At 37.4% G+C, this 23,937-nt stretch overlaps 1 protein-coding gene across 2 annotated transcripts in view; it reads right to left on the minus strand.

Moving 5' to 3' along the window:
* RIT2 (Ras like without CAAX 2) overlaps positions 1-23,937 on the minus strand; it is a 263,569-nt gene that overhangs the window by 115,749 nt on the left and 123,883 nt on the right. For both annotated transcript variants that reach the window (XM_040984716.1, XM_040984715.1), the window contains one exon: positions 11,862-12,053. In XM_040984716.1, coding sequence (XP_040840650.1) covers positions 11,862-12,053 — 192 coding nt within the window. The remainder of the gene's footprint in view (positions 1-11,861; positions 12,054-23,937) is intronic.

Here is a 23,937-nt window from a genome sequence, read left to right on the forward strand (position 1 = left end):
CCCCTTTGATTATAAAAAAGGAGTCATTTCCCACCAGTTTGCATCTAATTAACACAAATTTTAGAAGAAAAAAAAGATGACTCTGAACTCAAATAGTATCATGATATATTTCAAACACTCCAATAATGCTTTTAAAATTATTAGGTACTTAGATATATCCAATCCAGTTTATTCTCTGCTGCTCTTAGAGGTAATTTTAAAGATTAATTAACTAATTAATCAATCAATTAATGGAAAGCTGAATATACAGAAAATAGAAGAGACAGAGTGAAAGATCTTCTGTCCACTGATTCACTCCCCAAGCGGCCCCAATGGCTGGAGCTCCGCCAATCTGAAACCAGGAGCCAGGAGCCTTCCCTGGGTCTCCCATGCAGGTGCAGTGTCCTAAGGCTTTGGGCCATCCTCGACTGCTTTCCCAGGCCACAAGCAGGGGACTGGATGGGAAGTGGGCCTCATGTATTAGAGCTGATTCCTATCTGGGATCCTGGCATGTGCAGGGCAAGGATTTTACCCACCCATTAGGCTACTGTGCTGGGCCCTAGGTAATTCTAATAGCAAATTATCCTTTTTGGTTGTAGTATCATGGATAGATCTCAATTATGATATGTGTCATTAATTACCATGTATAGAATATTCCACTTCAAAATCTGACTTGACTGCTCCAGATTTGGCCTTACAATTACGAAAATGACTTTACTCTCTCCACTACTGAAAAGCAAAACGAAACAAAACAGGTTTGAGGTTAATTTGGTTCTTCTTGTGTAACACTCAAGACCTGGACTGGTCTACCTTCCTTCCTAATGTCTTTACCTGTCTTCCTTCCCACCATTAAACTCAGAATCCTGATCTTTTATAGAATGTACTTATTAATTTTTGAAGTGTCTTTTCTCAGCTCAACATAGTGATGTTCTGTGGAGTCATTATCTCAAACTTTCGATTTCCATTTTTTTTTTAAATTTTCGTCCAAGACAAGAAAGCTAAGTATCGGTTTCCATATTTATTAAAGTTGTTTGCCTTCAAATTTTTTTCTGATTACATGTAAGCTAGTGCTTCCTTCAATTATGAATGTAAACTCACTGTGTAGATGGATGTACAAACACATGAAAATGGTACAAGAAGAGCATAAGCACAGAAAAATGCAGAGGTCACAACATATGTTCACTCTAAAATCAAAAGCATGGGAAGCTGTGAAAAACCTTGGCCTGGCAGAGGTGGGCAAGGGGACAGATGGGAATAGAACTTCGGAATCGACGCTAACTATTGGAACACAAGTGAAAAAGATGTGCTCAATTATCAACATGCTTGAGAGAAAACTTATAGACATCAAGACATCAAGGCACAAATCCAGCCGGGATGCTTAACAGGCGGGAAAGAATCTATTACAGCCATTATCTCACCATCTTGATTTAGCATTGCTCAACCTCTATCAGTCACCTTAAGGTGGCTCCCCTCTTCTTCTTTTTTTTTCCTTTTCCTTTTCTTTTAATTTTTATTTTTTAATTTAGAAAATTATTTATTTAATGTTATGATTCTGTAAGCTCAGGTATTTCCCTTCTAACTCCACCCTCTCTCCAAATCCTCTTCCACTCCCCACTTCCTGCCCTTCCTTGAATCCCCCATATTGTCACAATTGTATATTCTTTTCATAAACAATCAGAAGTCCATAATTCTGCTATTTAGGTTATCCTGACATTGTAGGTATGGACAATGGCAGAGTCTTCTATAGATCTCGAATGCACACTGAAGAGGTGTACTTTGGCTCTTCTTATGAGCAGCCAACTTTTAGGATCAGGCCCTGGGCACAATCAGCTCATAGACCATTTTTCGAACATCTACTTAAAATTTAATCACATTCACAGCTTTTAAATTAACTCAGGGCAATCTGAGACAACTAGTTGCATGCACAAAGCCTACAAGCTCTAATCACTTTGGCAGGAAGTGTGCTGGCCAGAGAACAAATCTGCCAGGGACTCATGAGGGCGAATTCTACTTCTGGCGATTGCCGACCTCATGATTGTTAACAAAATTTCCCAGTGACACAAACTAGCAGGACTTGAAATACTACCAAAAAAATCCTTTTGAGGAGTTAGTGAGTTGCTAACAATGAGGCAATTACATTACACAGGAAATTAGGTTAGTGATCTGGAACTTCTTGTCCACAGACACACATCCCCATCCACTGAAAGCCAAACAGAGCCTAGGTTCCCACAAAGTGGTCACATTGTAACTCAGGGATCGCCAAAGAAATTGGTCACTGGAAAGCATCATTCCAAACTTGGGTTGAGATTTAAAGGTTTTTAACCCAAGGATGAATTAAAACTTGAATGAGACCCCAAAGGCTGTGTAACTGAGTATCCAATCATTTAATCCTTAATTTAAATTGATGTTGGGCTTTTATTTTTCTGCCAGAAGTAAATTTGGCAAAGCATAGTAACTAAAAAATAAATAAATAAATAAATAAATAAATAAATAAATAAATAAATAAATAAATAAGAAATTTAAAAAAAAAAGAGGAAGAAGAAGAAAGAAGCCATCTGCTGGCTCTTGGTCACTGTACTTCTGGCTATCAGATTCTTCTCCTTGGGGCAGGTTTCTAAGCTCTGTCATCCACAGGTCTACAGTTCAATTTTATTTATTGTGGTTGGTACATGGCTCTTTGTTTGCAGTCACTAGTGCCACTCTCTCCAGTGAATTCCAGGTCTGCATTCTAATGTTAGTCTTCCACCATGGTTTCTGTAGCCTCAGCTCCTGGCTCACCAGTCTCCACCTCCCGTGATGCCAGGCTGAGGCTGCGCCATTGTCTGTATAACCTTTCTCCCACTTCTGGTTGGAGTAGGTCCCAGAATTAGGGAGACATCAGGTGTCCTATTTAGCTCAGTTGTTTCTGGTGCTGATCTTGCTGTTGGCCGTTAGGTTTGGGTGCTACACAGACCTATTTTGACCTGTACAATTCCTTAGTTGGAATTATTTTCCTGTGGGGCCAGTGCAATGCACGAAACTAAGCAAGTTCTCGCTGAACTCAGAACATGTGCAGCTCAGCGCTGTCCCCACAATATCAAAGCCCTTGCCATGCTGTACAAAATGGCACCTGATGCACCACTACTAGAGCTCTTGATTTGCTGGCCGACAGGTCTGATGGCCACCCAGACCTGTCTTGGGTGGAACCTGTAGGATTTTACATTGTTGCAGTTCAGAGTCAGAAATGAGTTCACTTCCAGCTCAGTGCATGCTCAGTCCTGCCCCATAGCCCTTTCCTCCTTAACCAAAATGGTGCCCAAAAACCTCAAGGGGGCAGACTGGGCTGTGAAATCTACCCTGTTCCTACACTGCTTGTCTGGGACCTGTTGCTCTGTCTCTTTCTTGGTCAAATCAAACAGACCAGCAGGACGGGCAGTTCCTTCTCTGGATTAGCCTCCTGAGCTCCGGATAAACATCCTTCCCACCTTGTTGCTGGTGGAGTTCAAATTGCCATTCACTGAATGCCGCTGGGCTATCAATCACTGCAATACTACAATACTGTTTTCACTGCTTTCCTGTGTCTGTCAGTCTCCAGGTACCTCTTTGCTGCCATTCTGTCCTCTCCTATTTCTTGGGATGTGCCCTCTCTGCTTCACACTGCTAATATTTCTCCGTCAGTTTAAACATGTCCTTACCCTATTCTGTCATCTTGGTTCTCTTTAAATAAAATGCAGATCTGACTCTTAACAGCCATTTTCAGTATGATTGTCCAGCAGATGCACAATCTCTCTTTTTTGTCTATCAATCTGTCTTTTTGCCTCTCTTGCTTTGCCTTCCAAATAAATATATTTCCTTTTTTAAACAAAAGGCTGGGTAAAACCTAAATAAGATATTTCTAGTAAAGTCTGCACATCATAATTAAACTTTGGAAACTAAGGACAAGGAATAAGTCATTAAAATATCCAGAAAAAGATTCAACATACCTAAAAAGGAACAAGAAGTGAACACATTCATAAAAAACAGATGGAAATGACACGTGCTTTGGGTGTTAAAGGAAGAGTTATCAAGTCCCAATCTTGTATCTAGTAAAAATGTCCTTCAGTGTTGAGGGGAAATAAGGACATTTTCAATGAAAGGAATCTCATAAAATTTGTTGCTGTGATATCTAATTTTCAAAAAGGGTTAAAGGACGTTTTCCAAACGGATGAAAATAATAGAAGACTGGGAGATTCAGCAAGAAGAGAATAGAATGTGTAAAAGTAACAGTAAAATAATAAGAAAAATTGTATGACTAGCATTCATCTAATGAACTTTTGAAATTATATTTTATATTTGAGGCAAAGCGTATGATGTCATGTGATACAGTGTTCAATAAATGAAAATAATTGAGATCATCACACTTAAAAATGTATTCTTCACTTGAAGTGTTAACACATTGGTATCTGAGGGCTGTAAATTGATCTTCACAATCATCTTTATATATTATCCTAAAAAAGCAAAAACTAAGATCTATCAGAGACCTGGTATTTTCTGGTAGACATTTCTGGTAGAAAATATCAGAGAATATAGTATTCTTAGATTGTATACCCTGATCACCAGCCATAATGGGGGGTGGAGGGCAGATAAATTGAATTTTGGCAAAATAAAAATTTTGCTCTGCAAAAGACTTTGTAAAATGAACTATAAACTAGAGACAGAGAAAAATATTTGCAAATCATACATCTAACAAAGGCCCTGAATCTGGAATAGACAAAGAACTCTTTTTTAAAAAAAATAATTTTTATTACAAAGTCAGATATACAGAAAGGAGGAGAAACAGACAGGAAGATCTTCCATCTGATGATTCACTCCCCAAGTGAGCGCAACGGCCAGTGCCGTGCGGATCCAGAGGCAGGAGCCAGGAACTTCTTCCAGGTCTGCCATGCAGGTGCAGGATCCCAAGGTTTTTGGCCCTCCTTGACTACCTTCCCAGGCCACAAACAGGGAGCTAGTTGGGAAGTGGAGCTACCTGGATTAGAACTGGTGCCCATGTGGGATCCCAGCGCATTCAAAGCAAGGACTTAACCACTAGGCCACGCTGGTTGGGCCTGACAAAGAACTCTTAAAAGTACAACTCTAGAAACAATTTCACTAGCATGTTATGCAAGGACATTCACAGGTGCTTAACTACCAATAGGCTGCAGGTGGCACACACAGGAGACTTTCTTTCATGAGTAATCAGACTGCTGCAAATTAAAATACTAAGTTATAACTACAGGAAAACACACAAAGGCATTTCAAACAGTATTTGTAATTCAATCTGCTTATATCACTCACTCATTTGAAGCTACAAAGTTGCCTTGAGTTTGCATACTACACTTCCAATATAGCGAATAAAACAATGACATGTTGAAGATAACCAGAGGAATGTGTACTGAAGTTTGAGGACAGTTTTGGATGATGTTACAGCTTGGGCAGGCCGGTAAACTTGGGGAAGGGCCTGAATGTCAGAAATGTTAAAAATGAGCATTCAAAATGAGAAATTACCTTTTAAGTGTTTTCTTTCCAGCAGATATTTGAAGGGATTGGTTTCTAAAACTACAGAATATCAGTTATGAGCAACTTTTTAATCTTGGATTTCATTTCAGGGGACCAATCTGTTTCCGCACACAGCCTTCCTTTCCTCTTTTCCTCAAGAAAAAAACAAGCTTACTTGTCATTTTACAAATGCAGCCAATGATCCGTGAAAATTGAAGAATTCAATGTAACACAAGCTAAACAAGAAAGGGAAGCAAACAATTTCGATGCCAGTTCAACCTGAGCAGGGACAACCTCTTATGACAAAACATGTAGGTATAAATGGACGGCTATTTGGTTGCAGGTGCACCATACATATGGTGAAATTTAGACTTTCCTTTTTCTCAAAAAAAAAAAAAAGTCTGGAAGATTGGATTTCCTTTGCCACATTTTCATCTCTGCTGTTTTAATGCTAATATTAATTTCACATTTTAAAATATCTTTATATTTTAAGCCTATGTGTTTGCATATATGTGTCTTATGTATTTCATTTAAGAACTTTCAACCACCTATAGTTTTAAGCTACCACCTATGGGGTTAGTCTTTCATATGGCCAAAAGTATTACATTACCATTTATATATTTTAATTTATATTCTAGCATATTGGTTGTTTAACTGTAGCATAATTCAGAATCGCCGAGAAAACTTTTGTCAGTTATCTGTGCCCTTCTCCCACAGTTCTGTTTTAATATCATCAGAAGGGAACGTCATAATTTGTGTTTCTAGCAAAGTTCATATGTGATGTTGATTCTTCCACTTTGAGAACCATGGTTCTCACCCCTCAACTGAGAGCTTTTCCACAGAGAGAATAAATAACTTAGATTTTTTAGGAATGAGCAATTATGTTGAGAGGGCTGGTTATTATTCTCCAGGTTGCTTAACTTAAAAATTAAACAGAAAAAACTAATTTTTCCAAAGTTCATTCACTCATACTAAGTTATTAAAGAACTGCTCCTATGTGATTCACAACTGAAAATTTGAATAATTTCTCAATTAAATTTTCAAAATCATTGCAAAGAAGCCTATACATCTTGATTATCACAGAGTTCTGTGGGCCTTCACTTAAAATAATTAGGCTTAGTTCTTCCACAACTCTTACTCATTTGTCTTGTTAGTGTCTAACTTAATAACAGCAAATTAAAAACACAATAATTACACAATAACAGTCACAACAATGCAGATGAGGAAATGAGAACAGTAGCAGATAGCTTTTATTCAGTTCCTTCTCTATACCAACCATCATGTTCAATAATTTGCTGACATTGTCTCCTCTAACTCAACTAACAACCTATGAGAGAGACCTGGTTAACCTACTGGACAGAAACACACGCAGCAAAATGTGAGTTGAAGTGTATGTTTAATTAAGGATTAATGTGTGTAACAAGAAGATAAAGGGAACACATAGAGCTAAGCAAGAGGTTAAATGTGACCACAAGTCAGATCGTCTGGGCAAAACAATCGGGGAAGGGCAGGGGACAGACTCCAGAGCACTATTTTCCCATTAAGATATCATTCATTGCAATGAAATGGCTGGGAAGTTTTATTTATGCTTTATTGGAAATGGATTTTCCAGAAAAATATGGACGTCTGGAATGGAAGTAAATTACAGCATGTGACAGCCACAAAGTCTACTGTTAGCGCTCCCCCACCCCACCCCTAGGTTCAGCAGGCAGTACTGCAGGAACGAACACACCCCCAGGTGAAGAATCATACCTATTTCCATTGAATCACTAAAGAATTGAGAAAAGGTCTTTCATAATCCCAAATCAGGAATTCAAGAGTTACTGAGAGGAGAGAAAATACAGTTTCGAAACCTCCAAATGAATATTAAGCTATAGTTAAACTCTCAGGATTTAAGGACTTGTGGGCTGATTTCAGGACAAAACAATTTGTGAGTTGCAGCTGATATAAAACTTTTTTTAGATTTATTTCTTAATTGGAAAGTCAGACATACATAAAAGAGGAGAGACAGAGCTGAATATCTTCTTTCAGCTGATTCACTCCCCAAGCGGCCACAATGGTCGGAGCTGAGCTAATTTGAAGCCAGGAGCCTCTTCCGGGTCTCCCATGCAGGTTCAGGGTCCCAAAGCCTTGGGCTAGCCTCAACTACCTTTCCAGTTCATAAGCAGGGAGCTGAATGGGAAAGAGGCCACTGGGATTAGAACCAGTGCTCATATGGGATCCCAGACACATGTGTGTGATGATGTTAGCCACTAGGCCCATGATGTAAAACTTTTCAATCTTGCTCCCACGTCCCTGGAACTTGTTCAATTTATAGCACCATTTCTAGTTTGCATGGTTGGTTGTTGTTTTACAAACACAGGAGACAGGATTTACCCCCAATAATTCAATAGTAGAAGCCATAGTAAACAGAGACAAGACTTTGGAAGCTGATGGACTTGTTATCTTTAGAACAGTCAGGATATAACCAAAACACAACTGCTCACATAAGAGGAAAACAGTGTCTTTCAGTAGTTTCAAACCTAATTTTCTTCCCTGTATTTTTTTTTCCACACTCTTACTCTCAGATTCAGGAATAATAATGGTTTGTCCACAGTCCAGACAAATGCTTACTTCACTTTCAAAGAATTGTCATTCCGATCCTCTTTTTTCTTACTTGCTAATAAGGTGCTACTGTTACGATCCATTCTTGAGTCTCACACTAAATCCTAATGATTACTCAAAAGGAAATTCATGGAGTCAGCATTTGGCAAAGGAGGCTAAACTACTGCCTGTGGTGCTGGCAACTCATAGTTCTGATTCCAGCTGATCCATTTATAATCCAGTTCTCTGCTAAGGTACCTAGGAAAACAGCCGACAATAGCCCAAGTGCATGGGCACCTGTTACTATATGTGCTGGCTTCTGGAGTCAGCCTGTTACAGCCAGAGATACTGTAGCCATTTAGGATGTGAAACAACAGGTGCAAAATATCTCTTTCTCTCTCCCTCTTTCTCTCTCTGTCTCTCTCTCTTTTAGTGTCTCTGACTCTGTTTCCATCTCTCTTGGTAACTTTACCATTCAAATAAATTTTAAATTTGTGCTTAAATCACTAATGATTCACAGGTCAAGAGTTTCAGAATCACAACACTGTGTTTTGTCTTTAATTAGTCTTATGGCCTTAAGCAAGTTAGTAACTATACTGATGCTTTACTTGACTCATACAAAAGTTGCTATTGTATACTAACCTACTTCATGGACTCCTAGTGAACACTACATAGAGTAAGATGTGTAGAAATTATCATCAGCAGCAACAATGCTTATGTTTGTCTTAGACAAAATACCAGCTATTTAGCATTTAATTGTTTTTATTTATTTCAAATGCAAAGTGACAGAGAAAGAAAGAGATTTTCCATTCCTTTGTTCAAGCCCCCAATGCAAGGAACAGCCTGGTTCAGGCCAAAGCCAGAAGTTGGCAACTCTAGATTTTCTCCCATGTGGATGGCACTGGACAAAACACTTGAGTCATCATCTATCGCTTTTCATGACTCTCATTAGCTCAGAGCTGGATCAGAAGCACAGACAGGAATTAAAGAACGCAACTCAACCACTCAGCTACTTTTGAGATGCGAGTATCCCAGCAGCTTCTTACCTCACTGCATTGTAATGCCCAACAAATATACAAACTTTCAAGCAGATTCCTTCTGCAGTGAGTCTCTAGGAGTTCAACACTAACAATACCGTCAGACACTAAAATGTTGTTTTATTTCTATCTTTTGGAGTTTGTTGAAATGCTCTAGAAATATGAACAGCTGTCTCCTTGACCAAGTAGGAAAATAAATAGCTTTAGTTATTAGGGCATTTTTCTTTCAATTTCTTTCAGTGTAGACTGAATTAGAAATGGGGATGAGTGTCTATCCACTGCTCTGCCACTCACCACTGATCCAAAGCACCAGCATGAATTTTTTGAGAATTTTGAGATCCTAAATGTATTGCTCTAGAATTCCTCAGAAAAATCTGTTGAGCTATAGATGATCTAGTTGTCAGAATTTTTAAAAGATGATCTAACCTTTCAACTATTGATATGACAAAAAATTGCATATGATTTATACTATAATCTTCATTTTGTCATAAACTGAAATAGGGTAGTAAAGTCAATTTCTATCGTTATAGTCACTTCTCAATTACCCTCATTCCTCAAATAATTGTTTTACACCTACATATAAAAGTTGTGAGATTTGAACAAAGTGTAAATTGAAATTATTTTGCAAAGAAAGAAAACACTCTGCAATTTTAGGATTAATTATTTTCATCAGAAACATCAGAGCTAGAAGCGAAATTGGCTCATCAACACTTCATTATTGGAGATATTGGTACATGAATATTTTTACAAAGATTGTGATTTATATTTTAACAGTTTTTGTGCTATCATGTTTGATTTTATTTAAAAGAAGATAAATGTGTCGAATCTGCAAAATTACTGTATTTTATGTCTGTTTTTGATTATTTGTTTCCGTGACTTTGGTGACAGTTGTGATTCACTTCACTGCTAATATGAAAGCAGTTGATAATTGACCAGTATGAACAGGGTTCTTGTTGACTGTGGATTTGTGAGATCCTGAGTCCCATCTTCTATCCCAGGAAAACTAGACTTGGAAGGAAGGTGAGGGATTTGTCAGTCAGCTTTGCAATCATGAAGAGCAAGGGATTCTCTGGCTGACTTTTGCTGAAAATTGTCCTTATGTTTTTTGGGCAAAAACAAAAAAAGAAATGAAGCATTCTCCTTCTGCATAGGAGTATACTTTCATTATATCTGTACTTCCTTCCTCCTTTCTGTCAAGTAGAGGCAAATACATTTATGTTTAATTGGAGAATAACTTGAATTCCAAATCCATATAAATGCAACCAGATCATATTAAACATTGTTTTGAAGAATCAGAATAAAACAGGACAGACAACATGCATGGAGTTTATACATATTAGAGCTTCTAAAACAACAGCTGATTCTTTAAGATGATTAGACACACGTAACATATGCAAAAATGTCAACACAAAAATGTGTGCAATTGTAAAGCCATTCCTGAGTTAAGCATAAATTCATATACATTCAATGTGTAAGACATTTTTCTAGTTAAAGAAAATATACATTAGATGTGAAAATCCAATCTTTATATTATAAAACTCTCATGATATGAGTAAAATATTTGTTTCAGTTAATATTCCCTTTTTTGGAAACTTTGACTAGCAGGCTTCTTCAAGAGAACTAAAAATACATCATGAACTAGAATGACATAAACTATTAAAAGCCAGTTCAAATTTAAGGTCAGTGCAAATAAAGATGAAGGATGCCAAGTTATAACTAAGCAACTCGATTTAGAAAATTAGATTTACAAAAATTTAATTTGCATGCAAGTTCTCAGTAACATTACCATGTACAAAATAAGTTATAGCAATGAAATTGTACAATAATTTGCTTACTCATTGGATTGAGCCAGAGGAAATACCACTGTCATGAGGATATCTCAAATAAGAAGCCATCACAATTTGCCCACCAGCTGCTATCCAACAAGTTATTTTTGACCATATGAGAATAAACTGCAAATTAACTATTGAATTCTGATAGTGGGTCCTAGACCAAGGAAGATTTTTCTTCTGCCTTTTCAATTTTTTGTCTTCAAGAAGTTGTGAAACTGAGAATTAGATTGATATAGCAGGGGAAGCTAAAAGAAGATAGATTGGATGAGTGGTATCTGATGCTAAGAAATAGTGACCAGTTTTTATTCTGAAAGGAGAGATGGCTTTATTTTGATTATCTACTGCTGCATGAAAAGTTATTCCAAAACAACATAATTTAAATAATTTCATTTCATTTTGTTTACCTTCTCTTCTGTACATCGGAAGTGCAAACAAGGCTGAGCCGGAGACTTTCCTGTTCTCTGTGGCTGGATCTGAGTAACTTACATAGCAGTCAGATGTTTGATGGTATAGGGACATGTGAAATGGCTTTGCCTCTACATGTGCAGTGCTTTGGTAGAGACACATGTAGCCCTAGTGTCTTCTTATCAACATATCAATAATTTGATTATTTTACATGGCGTCTTGAAATAGAATTAGTATCTAAAGTGGCAAAAATAGAAGATAAGTCTTAGATCCGAACTTGGGAAGCTACCCAGAATTATTGCTAAGATACGGCTCAACACAAATCATGAGCCTACTACAAATTCAGGAGGATGACACTGGCAAGGACTCTGCAAAGAGTACATGGGATGGGGTACATTGTGCCAAATAATGTTGTTTATGCAGAATCAAAATAATTTCCTGCAGGTGTGGCTTGGAGGAAGCAGCTACACATGCTACTGTGTATTCTTAAAAGAAAAAACAAAAGCTAACAAATAAAATTGGCACTTACCTGGCGGAACTCTTCCAGGTCAATTTTGTTACCCACCAGCACCAGCGGAATTTCATAGGTGTGGCGGACCTGAAAAATGAGCTCTTTAAACTTGGCTGCTTCTTGGAATGACTGGCGGTCAGTGACAGAATAGCAGATGATAAACCCTTCTCCACCTCGCATGTACTGCTCCCTCATGGCTGTGAATTCTGCCTGAAGGAAAAACACACACACAAAATTATTCGTGCGTTTTGGGCACAGGAAATTAACATAAAGCCTAAATGCATATATGAAATCGGGAGGTATTGAGACTGTGGTTATTTATGACAGATGACTTGAATGTTATCTTGGAGGAAATGTTAAATAGCAAATTTTACTCATGGACTCTCAGATTCTATATACATGTCATAATCATATTTTTAATTTCACTTTAGAAAAATCAATTCAAATTTGTATACCTGGAACATTAAAATTACTTGACTTTATGGTAAATGTAATTACCATGACATACTTTAAGTGCTTTTCCCACACTCCATTCCTTTTTAAGAGCTCTTTTGTTTTGACTTTATTCCCCTAGAAACTCCTGAAGAAAAAAAAAAAAATAGCTGTTCACTCTAGAGAAGATGGATTCCCTTTTCAAATGAGAGTTAGTTTGTCTGCAGAATGGTCATAGTCTGTCGTAGGACCTAGGGAACACGACTTTCATGGGATCCAAGAAACACACAAATTATTTATTCTAAATAAAAAAAAAACCCACAAAATTAGAGTTAGATTTGAGAATGGAGGACTTACTAGTATATAGAACCTTGACCCAGTATTATGGCCAGCTGTTGTTACACTGGTCTCACAAATGTCTGTGTACACAATAATGTAGATTGTTGAGTGTGAATCATTTTATGCTTTCTATGGATTAAATCTTGTTTTGCTGCTTAGAGAGTGGTATTAAAGTTTAGATTTACCAATATTCCAGTCATGGAGATATTGCTATATCAATGTTTCATGTTACATCTAGCATGAAGTACAATTACCTAGCTGCTGAAAATTCAATAGTTTGGGTTGGCTTTTTTTTTGCAATCTGTTTATTATTATTATTATTACTAGTAGTAGTAGTGGTGGTGGTGGTGGTAGTATTGAGTTCACAAAATATCTTTTACTCTTCTTCTAAATGTATCGATACAAAGGCTAATAGTATATCTAAAGCGGAAAATAGGAAACTTAGATTGTAACCATGGAACAAGTTATGTTAAACAATAAAAGAGCAAAAGCCACAATATTTAGAAATTGATGTTATAAGAAATCAAAGAAATGAAATATAAAGTGGGCTCCAGCGGTATTTGAAGATCCAGAGAAAATGTAATTTCTTCATCTGCGAAACTATTCACATGAACCACTAAGACACTCTGCGCAGATAACTGAGCAGTTACATTGACAACTGTTGTATTTAACTCAATGTGTTATGAGATACAGGAACATTTACATTGATCCATCAAATTAAAAAATGCTGGTTGCTTGTGGGTCCAGAAATAGTGATGAAGTTAATAGCATGCTGAGTTAGTAGGTCAATTTAAATAGCTTTTAATAAGCAAGGCATAAACAGAGTATCATCAGGTTGAACTAATCAAAGCTATAATAACCGTAAAGGATATTTCTAGGACACATAGCCTCCTAATGTTGTGCTTGCTCTAAAAGTCCGTAGTCATTGGTTCTATAAAAATTTACTTTGGATTGCATTTGTTTTATTTATTTTCTAGTACAAAATGGACTAGACTAGGAGAAAAGCACTCCACTAAACCTGTTCTTTTATCACTAAAACGGGTTAGGTTGTAAGTACTCAAGATCTCTCTTACTTCTGATGTTCTTTCATTTTGAAACCCTCCCATCGGGCCCGGCGCGGTGGCGCAAGTGGTTAAGTCCTCGCCTTGCACGCCCGGGATCCCATATGGGCGCCGGTTCTAATCCCGGCAGCCCCGCTTCCCTTCCAGCTCCCTGCCTGTGGCCTGGGAAAGCAGTTGAGGACGGCCCAAAGCTTTGGGACCCTGCACCCGCGTGGGAGACCCAGAAGAGGCTCCTGGCTTCGGATCGGCATAGTATCGGCCCGTTGCGGCTCACTTGGGGAGTGAATCATCGGATGGAAGATCTTCCTCTCTGTCTCTCCTCTCTGTATATCCGCCTTTCCAATAAAAAATAATAAAAAATAAATCTTTAAAAAAAAAAAAAAAAAAAAAGAAACCCTCCCATCACTGATATGTTTACATTGATAAATATATTATTTTTATAGCAACTGTATTTGATTGAAGTCCTAATGAAATGTAGACTGAGGTAGAAATGATATATCAAGTGCTATTTTTCATTTATTATTTTAAGCAATAAAATGCAAGCTTTAAATTGTATAAATGCCTAGAAAAATAAAGTTTCAAAGAGATATACCTATACAATTTTAAATTAGTTTTAATTTTTTATGACTGACTCTTAATTTTCTCCTCAAGTGAATTACAACTAATAGTTTATTGTTATAGAAATGTGTTTGTGTGTGTGTATATATATGCATTTATATACATATTCATTTCACATAGGCATCTTTCTATAAGTTTGGAATTCAATACACAATTTCACTCTTAATTAAAAATATAATTGATGTAATCAACTTCATAGAACTATAGAAAATTCTGTTTATTTCTGTGGAGGCAACCAAACTCCTTTTATGTATGTACTACAGTCTAAACTAGTGATTTGCTCATGAACAGAAATTTAGATGTTTTCCTTTTGTTCCTAAATACAAGCACTGCTGCCTTTAGTATGCTTTAAAAACCCATATAGCACAGATTTATGTAAATTTGAGACGTAATCTTACAACACCAAGAAGAAATCAGTGACAATCTCAGTTCAAAGACATTGTTTTATGACATTTTCCTAACATGGTCTTACAGTGGTTTTTCTCATTCTCAGACATTTTGATTAGGATACATTTTTCTGCTGGAATAAATCTTGGTATTAAAATTCATGTTTCTTTCTTCTGTACATATTTGTTATGTTTGAGATATAGCAGACATCATCTATTTTTAATTATTTCTCCTACATACATGAATTTTATGTTGTTTGAATAACATTTTTATCTAGAGACTTTACAAAGTTGGGCTGAAGTAAGAATTTCCGTATGTGAGACAAAAGAAAAGGATCAGCAGATTGACTAGACAATGATTAATAAATTGACTAGCTCGTCAATAACTTCATCCTAAGGAAAATAATAAATTTGAAAAAGTTCATTAACTTATTAGGAAATACATGTCAAATTCACAAAGAACAATATTGGATGAATGAATTAATGAATGTTCAATACTGTTGGCTCATCAGGCATAAAGCCACATGTAAGTCACAATGAACATAGGCGTACCATGAAAGAATATTGTGGCATAGTAGGCTAAGCCTCCACCTGAGGTACTAACACCCCATAGGGGTTTTGATTGGTGTCCCAGCTGCTCCACTTCTGATCTACCTCCCTGTTTATTGCCTGGGAAATCAGCAGAAAATGGTTAAAGTCCTTGTGCACCTGCACTCATGTGGAAGACCTGGAGCAACCTCTAGGTTCCTGACATCCGATAAGCCCAGCTCTGGCCATTGTAGCAGTGAACCAGCAAACAGAAGACTCCTCTCTGTCTCTGTCTCTGTCTCTCTCTCTGTATGAACTTTCCTGTCAAATGAAAAAAAATAATACTTATTTTAAGGAAATAGATATGCCAGACCTTACATCTGACCTGTCCTGGAATCTCCACCTGAGATACCCCATCACTTGTATTTGTAAAGCCCCTGGGTGATTTTGGCCTTGTGCTGTGTACAGGTATACAGAACCATGTTTGTGTTCAAAAATAGCATTTATGCTCTAGAGCACAGACAGGGACACATGCATTAATTCTGTTCATCCACATTATGTCTTCTAACACATTACCTTACCTCTCAGAAGCCCAATTTCCTCCTTTGTCAAAGAGGGATTAAAACACACTTAGCAGGGATGTAGAAAGAATTCAATACCAGAGCAGATGTGAAAATGCTGCAATGAATTTTTTAAAATACAATGCAATGTAAGCCTGCTACCATCTCTGGCACAGATCTGGCAGAATAGAAACTTTTATTGAGAAAACAGATATAAAATCCTCTTTGAGTGATGTTAAATATGTATGTTGCAGCACTTTTCAAATACACATAATCAGAAATTCATTAAGATCTGTCTCTTTTTTTTCAAATAGAATTTTCCCACCTATACAACAGATATAAAAGTATTGCCATAATTAATGTGTGGGATAGTTTCTCTTATACACACCAACTCTGCACAAAACATTTGTCTATATGAGTGTGTATGTGTGATTTTACTTAAAATTCAAAAACAGTGGATAGAGCGCTTAAAATTGAGCAGATGCTCTGCAGCTACATTTCAACTTAATAATATTTGACACAGAACTAACTTTATGGGGAAAAACACAATGTTCAACATGTTGCTTCCGTCTTCATTCATCCATGAATTAAAGATCCCTGTGCTTTATGTTCTGCGGCTCTTGAATGTTAATAGATTCTTCATTTGCTTCCTGCTATAAATGAAACTTGTTGGTTAATTATTCAGGAACAGTGCTACATTCTATTTGCTATCCATAAGCAGTAAGATGTCTATGACACTGACACATGATGTTGAATGCTATCAATATAAGCATTTTTTTAATATTTTCAAGGCTATTCTGAGTGCAGTACTTCAGTAAAATTCATTTTTAAATATACTCCTTAATGATTAATACGGGAAAATCTCCCTCGTCTAGGGAAAGAATTGGGAAACAATATCCAGGAAGGGCACAGCACACCCAACAGGGTTGACCAAAGGTAATTTTCACCACAATACATGAAAATCAAGCTCTCTTCTATTGAACATAAGATTCTTAAATGTGTATGTGAAAAAAAAAAAAACAATTCACATATAAAGGGATAATATAGGGGAACTTACTCAGGGGAAGGGAGGGTACTTGGGGAGGGAGTAGAAAAAATCCCATGGCCTATATAACTATGTCATAAAATGATAATAATATTTTTAAAAAGAAGCAAAAACAAAAAGAACGTACAGTTCTGACACATGCACTCTGTGGTTAGACCACCAATCCTGGACATAAGCCTCCAGCATTCCAGTGGGCGTCACCCATTGCCATTGGCATCCTGGGTCATGCAACCTGCCCCCAAAGAGACCTCCACTCACGAACCCGGCTTCTATCACTCATGTGGGCTTAAGGACACAGGTCAGGGGGTGGTTAGAAGACTGGATGTGTCTTCTCCCTTTATATATCCTCTTCCATCAGATACAGGAAGAAGAATAATCAAATTTGGAAAAAATGGTCTTACTCACTTTCCCTTAACGCTTAATCCTTCCCTCCCTGATAACTATGTAAATATCATCAATAATAAAAGTTTTAAGAAGTACATTGAGGACTTAAATATGCAATTTAAACGTCTAGACAACTTAAAACGTGAGGCCAGCATAGCAACCATGGCACGAGCCCGGCATAATAGCCTAGTGGCTAAAGTCCTTGCCTTGAGTGCATCGGGATCTTACATGGGTGCTGGTTTGTGTCCCAGTGGCCCTGCCTCCCATCCCTGCAGGAAACAAAGGGATGTGTTGCTTCAATTTATTTCTTTTGAGAAGGGGGGTTGGCTGAATGAGAATTTAACTGTTTGGAGTAAATAGGTTTTAAATAAATCTACTTAAATAAAATAGGCTTTATGCAACTGTGTTTTTGACAGCTTTACGTAGGTCCTTGTAAAAAGTATGGGAAAATGGAATTGAAATTAAATGTCTTTGTATAAAAACTTTATGAAATATATGCATAGTGCTTTTCATAATCTGTGTTTTCTGTGACATGGTCGAAGACCCTGGTACTCTAGCTTTGCTTCCTTTTGCCAACAGGTTCAGGACTTATCTTTTTCCAGATTTTGGCACTTCTGATTCTTCCTTTGCATTGTAATTACATGTGCTTGGCTCTTGTTCCCACTACTAGATGCTAAACTACCTGAACACCATATTTTGCAAAAACACTGGGGATGGTGCCTGGAGGAAAGCCCAACAGATAATTATGTTATCATTTAGTTAATTACTTACTCTAAACTAAATGTTTTTAAGCATGTTACCATTCCATGCATGATATACACATTAAAAGAGAGGTTTGGAGACTGGGAAATGGAAATTAAATGAAAGGGGTATCAAATTCTTAACTCTAATGGATAAAGCTTTCAGTTACGTATTCATTCTTGTATATATAAGGTCAAGTTCAGTTTAGCTTCTAGGTAAATCTATCTCCCACTGAAATCTATATCAATGAAAAAGCATTTTAATGTTCCTTATTTTATTCTGTAGCTGCAGTCATTTGTCTTATTCTAAAAAGGGTGAGACTGTGAATCTTACAGGTTTTGGAAAAGTCAAAATCTCTATGCCATAAAAGTGTGTCTGCATTTTCCATTTCTTTTTGACTTATATTTCCTTAGAGATTTAAGGTTTCGTGATTGCCTCTGGGGGGTACAAATCCACTAAATGATATTTCTCATCACAGCTGGTTTCTTGTTTATCCTGGAGGTCACTCCTACTGGGAACTGTTTTCCTGCTGATCAAAACCTGCAGGAAGCCATCTGGGAAGATGGCAGCCTAACTGTGTGATGAAAAGATTTCATCCACTGCATTTTAGCCATTCCCAATGTGATAATAAGAGGCTGATCCCAGCAAAAATACAGTGTATGACAAAGTCCACATGGCCAACTTATAGTTGTTAATTGATTAACGGCACATGATGAGATTCTATGGTAAAGAAGAAAACAAAATTATATGAAGTACACTTACATATTTTTAAACAACCTTAATTTCCTACAAAGTAATTCTTATTTCTAAAGTTTGAATAGGAAGCATAAGTCATTTTTTGGTTTCTTTCCATGTAACAGCAAAACATCTTTTGTTACACTTTGAAAAATTTGATTGCGGAAAATTCTGAAGTTTTAGAGTTGCAGTGAGAAGGCTGGAAGAGCCGAGGAAAAACGCCATTTGCAACTGGTGAGTGAGTGAGAAGCACAGCTGGGTGATTCCAAGCTTCCTGACCAACATAACGTGCTGGACATACACTATCCATAGCCTTGTTAATGTAAGCCTGTAAACCAATGCCTATTTTATGCCCATACGATATGTAATGTCAACACCGCACCAGCTTTGTCAATTCATCCTGAGTATGTGCTCTCAGATGGGGTCACATCTCTAAAGACTTGGTTAGCTAAGTGATCTCTTCTCACCATTGTGCTCTCATGTACCTTATTTGATGAATAGAGATCTCAGTGTCTGTGGGATACAAAATTATTTTCTCTGCAGGTGAGAAAATGAGGCCCAGAAAAGTAGTGATCATATAATTTTCTCATATCTAGTTAAAGCACTATCAGATCAGAAAACCGCATTTCTAACTTCCGTGTACTTTGTGGGTAGTTAGTGATCCTTGGCACAAATTTTCATAATCAATTACATTTAAAAACTTTTTATTTTTTTTTTTTATCAGAAAGCCAGATTTGCAGAGAGAAGGACAGAAAGAAAGAGCATCCATCCGCTGGTTCACTCCCCAAGTGGCCGCAACTGCCGGAGCTAAGCTGATTCAAAGCCAGGAGCCAGGAACTTCTTCTGAGTTGTGCAACATGGGTGCAGAGTGCCACGGCTTTGGGTCCCCCTCTACTGCTTTCACAGGATCTGGAAGGGAAGTGGGAGCAGCAGGGGAAACGAACTGGCACTCATATGGGATCCCTGTGCAAGCAAGGCAAGGACTTTAGCCATTAGGTTATTATGCTGGTCCTTACCTTATCTATTTAATGATCCTGTATCTAATTATGCCAGTATCTCATACAGTTTCTAAATTGTGTCCTGGCTGCTCCACTTCTGATCCAGCTCCTTGCTAAAGGCCTGGGGACAGCAGGAGAAAATGGCCCAAGTGTTTGGGCCTCTGTCACTCATGAGAAACCTGAATGAAGCCCATGGCTTCAGTCTGGCACAGTTCTAGCAGTTGTGGCCATGTGGGCAGTGATCCAGAGGTTGGAAATTCTCACTCTGTCACTCCCTCTCTATAACTCTTCCAAACAAATACTAAGTCAGAAGAAGAAAGAGGAGGAAGAGGACAAGGAGTAAGAGGAGGAGGATAGATGGGAGGAGGACGAGGATAAGAAGGATTAGAGGAACAACCACAGCATAAGTAGTTTCCAGTCACCTTGGAGACATTCCTTTTAAAACAAAATACAAGGCATTGTTAATATTGTTGCTGCTATTTCTAAGTCAGGACATTCATAATCATGTACCATTACTAGAAAGGTTAGCATATCCACATAGAAAATTAAGACATTGTAAATTTCTCTAACATTCCAGAAATCTTTCCTGATTCTTCACCATTATGTGAACTCAATTAATGTTCTTATGCATTCTTATTCGTTGAACAAAAAGTCATGCTTAGGTATAAGCACAGTCCATGGTTATGATGAATGAACTTTCCTTTTTGTTAAAAAAAAAAGCCCATTTTGTTTAAAATGGGTTTATGTAGCACCACTGTAATTGGGAAACATCCTTATTCCAGGCCATATATTTCACTCTTTTCTCATCTCCTCCACACCAAAATCAACAGATTACATAATGACAAGAATATGGGTTTAGATCACCATTAACATGCCTTTGAATGCACTGTACACATTTTTTTTCCATTTATATGTTTGGCAATTTCCTTGTCTGGAATATGAGAAATCAATGCTTCTGTGAATGCTACTTATATAAAATAAACGGATACATGAAAAATGCATAACATTATTTGAAAATATTTTGACACTGAAAGATACTGCAACATTTTCCCCTGTGCTACTGGACTTCACCAAAGTAACAAATCCTCATTTCATTTGTTACTAAATAACTTGTTCACCAATTGTGTTTACAAAAACACAATTACCAATTGTGTTTATTGAAAGTACACATGCTTGTGTGTAGTGTCCATGTGATGAGTATTTTCAATGATCCTAACATTAGGTTTTATGCCAGTTGAACATCAGAAAAACATCACAGAAATTGATAAAGAGCAGAATAAGAACTTTACGACATAAGATGCTAGCATGCATAGGTTTAAAGATAAGCAAGCAAGAATTTTAAAAAGTAATAAATAAGAGATATGCTCTGGAGAACATCAAACTCATCTGCAAAGCTGGTTTAGGCATTGACTAACCGCAAAGCTTCCTGATGTATATTACCTCAGTGTTGGATCCAATTTTCCAGCTCTGAATTGATCAAAAAGAAAAGACTGAATAAGACACATAATATTTCATGGAGTTGATTTAAGTATATCAATATAAACGTAGAAGAAAATGCACTGGGAGGAGGGCAGGTAGTGCCATGGTGTACGAGCCTAAACCTGCATGTGGCAATGGCATCTCTTAGGGGTGCTGGTTCATGTTCTGACTACTCCACTTCCAATCCAGGTCTCTGGTAATGGTCGGAGATAGTAGCAAAGGATGTCTCAGGCCTTTGAGTCTCTTTGAAAGTGGGAGACCTGAAAGGGGCTGTTGGCTCCTGGCTTTGAGTTGATCTTCAGTGGTCATTTGGGCAGTGAGCCAACACTTGGTCTCTCCTTCTTGCTGTAACTTTACCTTTCAAATAAGAAGTGTTGAAGGAAGGAAGGAAGGAAGGAAGGAAGGAAGGAAGGAAGGAAGGAAGGAAGGAAGGAAGGAAGGAAGGAAGGAAAAAAAGGGAAAGAAAACACACCAAAAGAAAACAAAAACAAACTTTTGAAAGATTTATTTATTTTCAATTTAGATATTTTACAGAGGGAGGATAGAGGTAGAAGATCTTCCATTGGCTGGTTCACTCCCCAAATTGCTGCAAAATCCAGAATACCTCTGAAGCTTGGAGCCACGGGCATCTTGCACATCTTCCACGTGGGTGCAGAACCTCAAGGCCTCAGGCCTTCTCTGCTGCTTTCCCAGACCATAAGCAGAGAGCTTGATTGGAGTGGATAGCAGGACATGAACCAATGCCCATATGAAACACGGGCACCAGAGAGCACCATAGGGTGGATGATTAGCTTGTGCCACAGCACTGATCACAAAAATACACTTTTACACTGAAAAAAAAAAAAACTTAGGCAAGAATAATTTTAACTATTTAGGATACAATAGAATCAATAAAATACTTCAGTGTAAAATGGATTGGCCATGTTTATCATAGTGGCAGACACAGGATGGGACCAGGAGAAAAAAAGTTCTCTGCTTCCGAGTGAGGACTCACACAACTGTGCAATAAAGCTTTGTGCCAAACCAGTGTTAGCCAGGGTAGATTCATGGGAAGATATTCTTAATGTGGGTTCCCAAGGTATGCCAAGGGTACAGATACAGGGATGTGTTTGATATGTAAGACGAGGAGTGAGAGTGTTTTACTTGACCGCATAGATGTTAGAATTGAGTATTTTAAAGTTTTAAATGAGAAAGGTATTGATTACGACTGAAGGGAAAACTGTGATGAAACAAAAATAAGGGTCTTTTAAGCAATGTATGTTGAAATCCTGACAGTAGAAATTCAAGTCTTTCCAATGAAATATGTGTAATGAAATTGAATGAGTTTATGTCTTTATTGCTATTATTATTTTCCATGACATAGTTTTATAGGTATACGAATTCCTCCCTCCTTTTTCCTCCTAGTTCTGTGTTTCTCCCCATCCATCACTCCCCGCTATATTATCACAGCAGTGTAGTTCTTTAGTAACAGTTGCAAGTTTATCATTCTGCTATTGAAGTGCATCTTGGCATTGTAAGTATAGGCAAGATAGAAATTACAGCATCATATTGTCCAGTTACATTCAACAGCCTCATTGGCAGTCATCTTCTGATTCAGGAGAAGCGACGTGTACTAGAACATATTTCCACTTCCTGTTCTGTTAGTCTATAATATGCAGTTCATTTAAAAGTGTATAAGTACTTGTTTACTTCTACCTCTGTTTCGATTTTAATGCCAGCTCTGAAAGACTAAAGTAATAACATACGATAACTCCTCCTCACCTAATTTTTACAATTCAGTAGGGAAAATCTAAGAGGTGACTCTTTCCCAAATCCAGTCCTTTCTTTCTCCTTTGGATGCTGTGTAAATCTGAACAAGAAGCCCAATTTTCATCTTTAAACCATGCTTGACAAGATGGTTTTGATTGCTAAATAACAAATTGCCACTCTAATGTTACAACTTAACATTACAAATAGAGGAATGATACAAATATAACAACTATTCAGTTTATATCAGGCTAGAATTACCCAGAAATATTAATATTCTTAGATAAATGAACATAGAATAGTTGATCTACTACTTTTGATTTGCTTGGAATACATTTTGAAAAGTACTAACTAACTAAACAGAAATTTTGAAATTGTGTCAGTGTAAGATGACTGTGGAGTTAAACATGGCGTTAGAGAAAGACTGGTTTCTGGATTTGAGGATTCTGCTTTACCAATCCTGCAATCAAAATACTGACTCAAGGTTATTATAAGTATCCAATGAGTTGTTTCAACCAGACCCTGGGGGATACTTATTTATAAGACACTTTAAGATCACCTGGGCATAAAAAGGCATACTATACCTGACAGCTATAAGCTTTGTTTACCCATTTTGTTTGTCCAGAATAAGTTCAGTTGTCATAAATGAATAAAAATGAAATGCGGAGTTTGCAATTTAGAATTAGCTCTGGGCCCAGTGCGATAGCCTAATGGGAATTTTCTTCACCTTGCATGCACTGGGATCCCATATGGATGCTGGTTCATATCCCGGATGCTCCATTTCCCATTCAGCTCCCTACTTGTGGCCAAGACAAACAATAGAGGATGGGCCAAAGTCTTGTGAACCCTACACACATCAGGAAGACACGGTAGAAACTCTTGGCTCCTGGCTTCGGATCAGCTCAGCTCTGGCCGCTGCAGTCACCTAGGGAGTGAATAAGCAGACGGAAAATCTTTCTCTCTGTTTCTTCTTCTCTCTATAAATCTGACTTTCCAATAAAGATAAAATAAATAAATCTTAAAAAACGAAACGAAAAAACCA

Source organism: Ochotona curzoniae, unplaced genomic scaffold (genome assembly GCF_017591425.1).
Source record: "Ochotona curzoniae isolate NIBS_2020 unplaced genomic scaffold, NIBS_Ocur_1.0 contig_43, whole genome shotgun sequence".
In the NCBI taxonomy this organism is placed as follows: Eukaryota; Metazoa; Chordata; class Mammalia; order Lagomorpha; family Ochotonidae; genus Ochotona; species Ochotona curzoniae.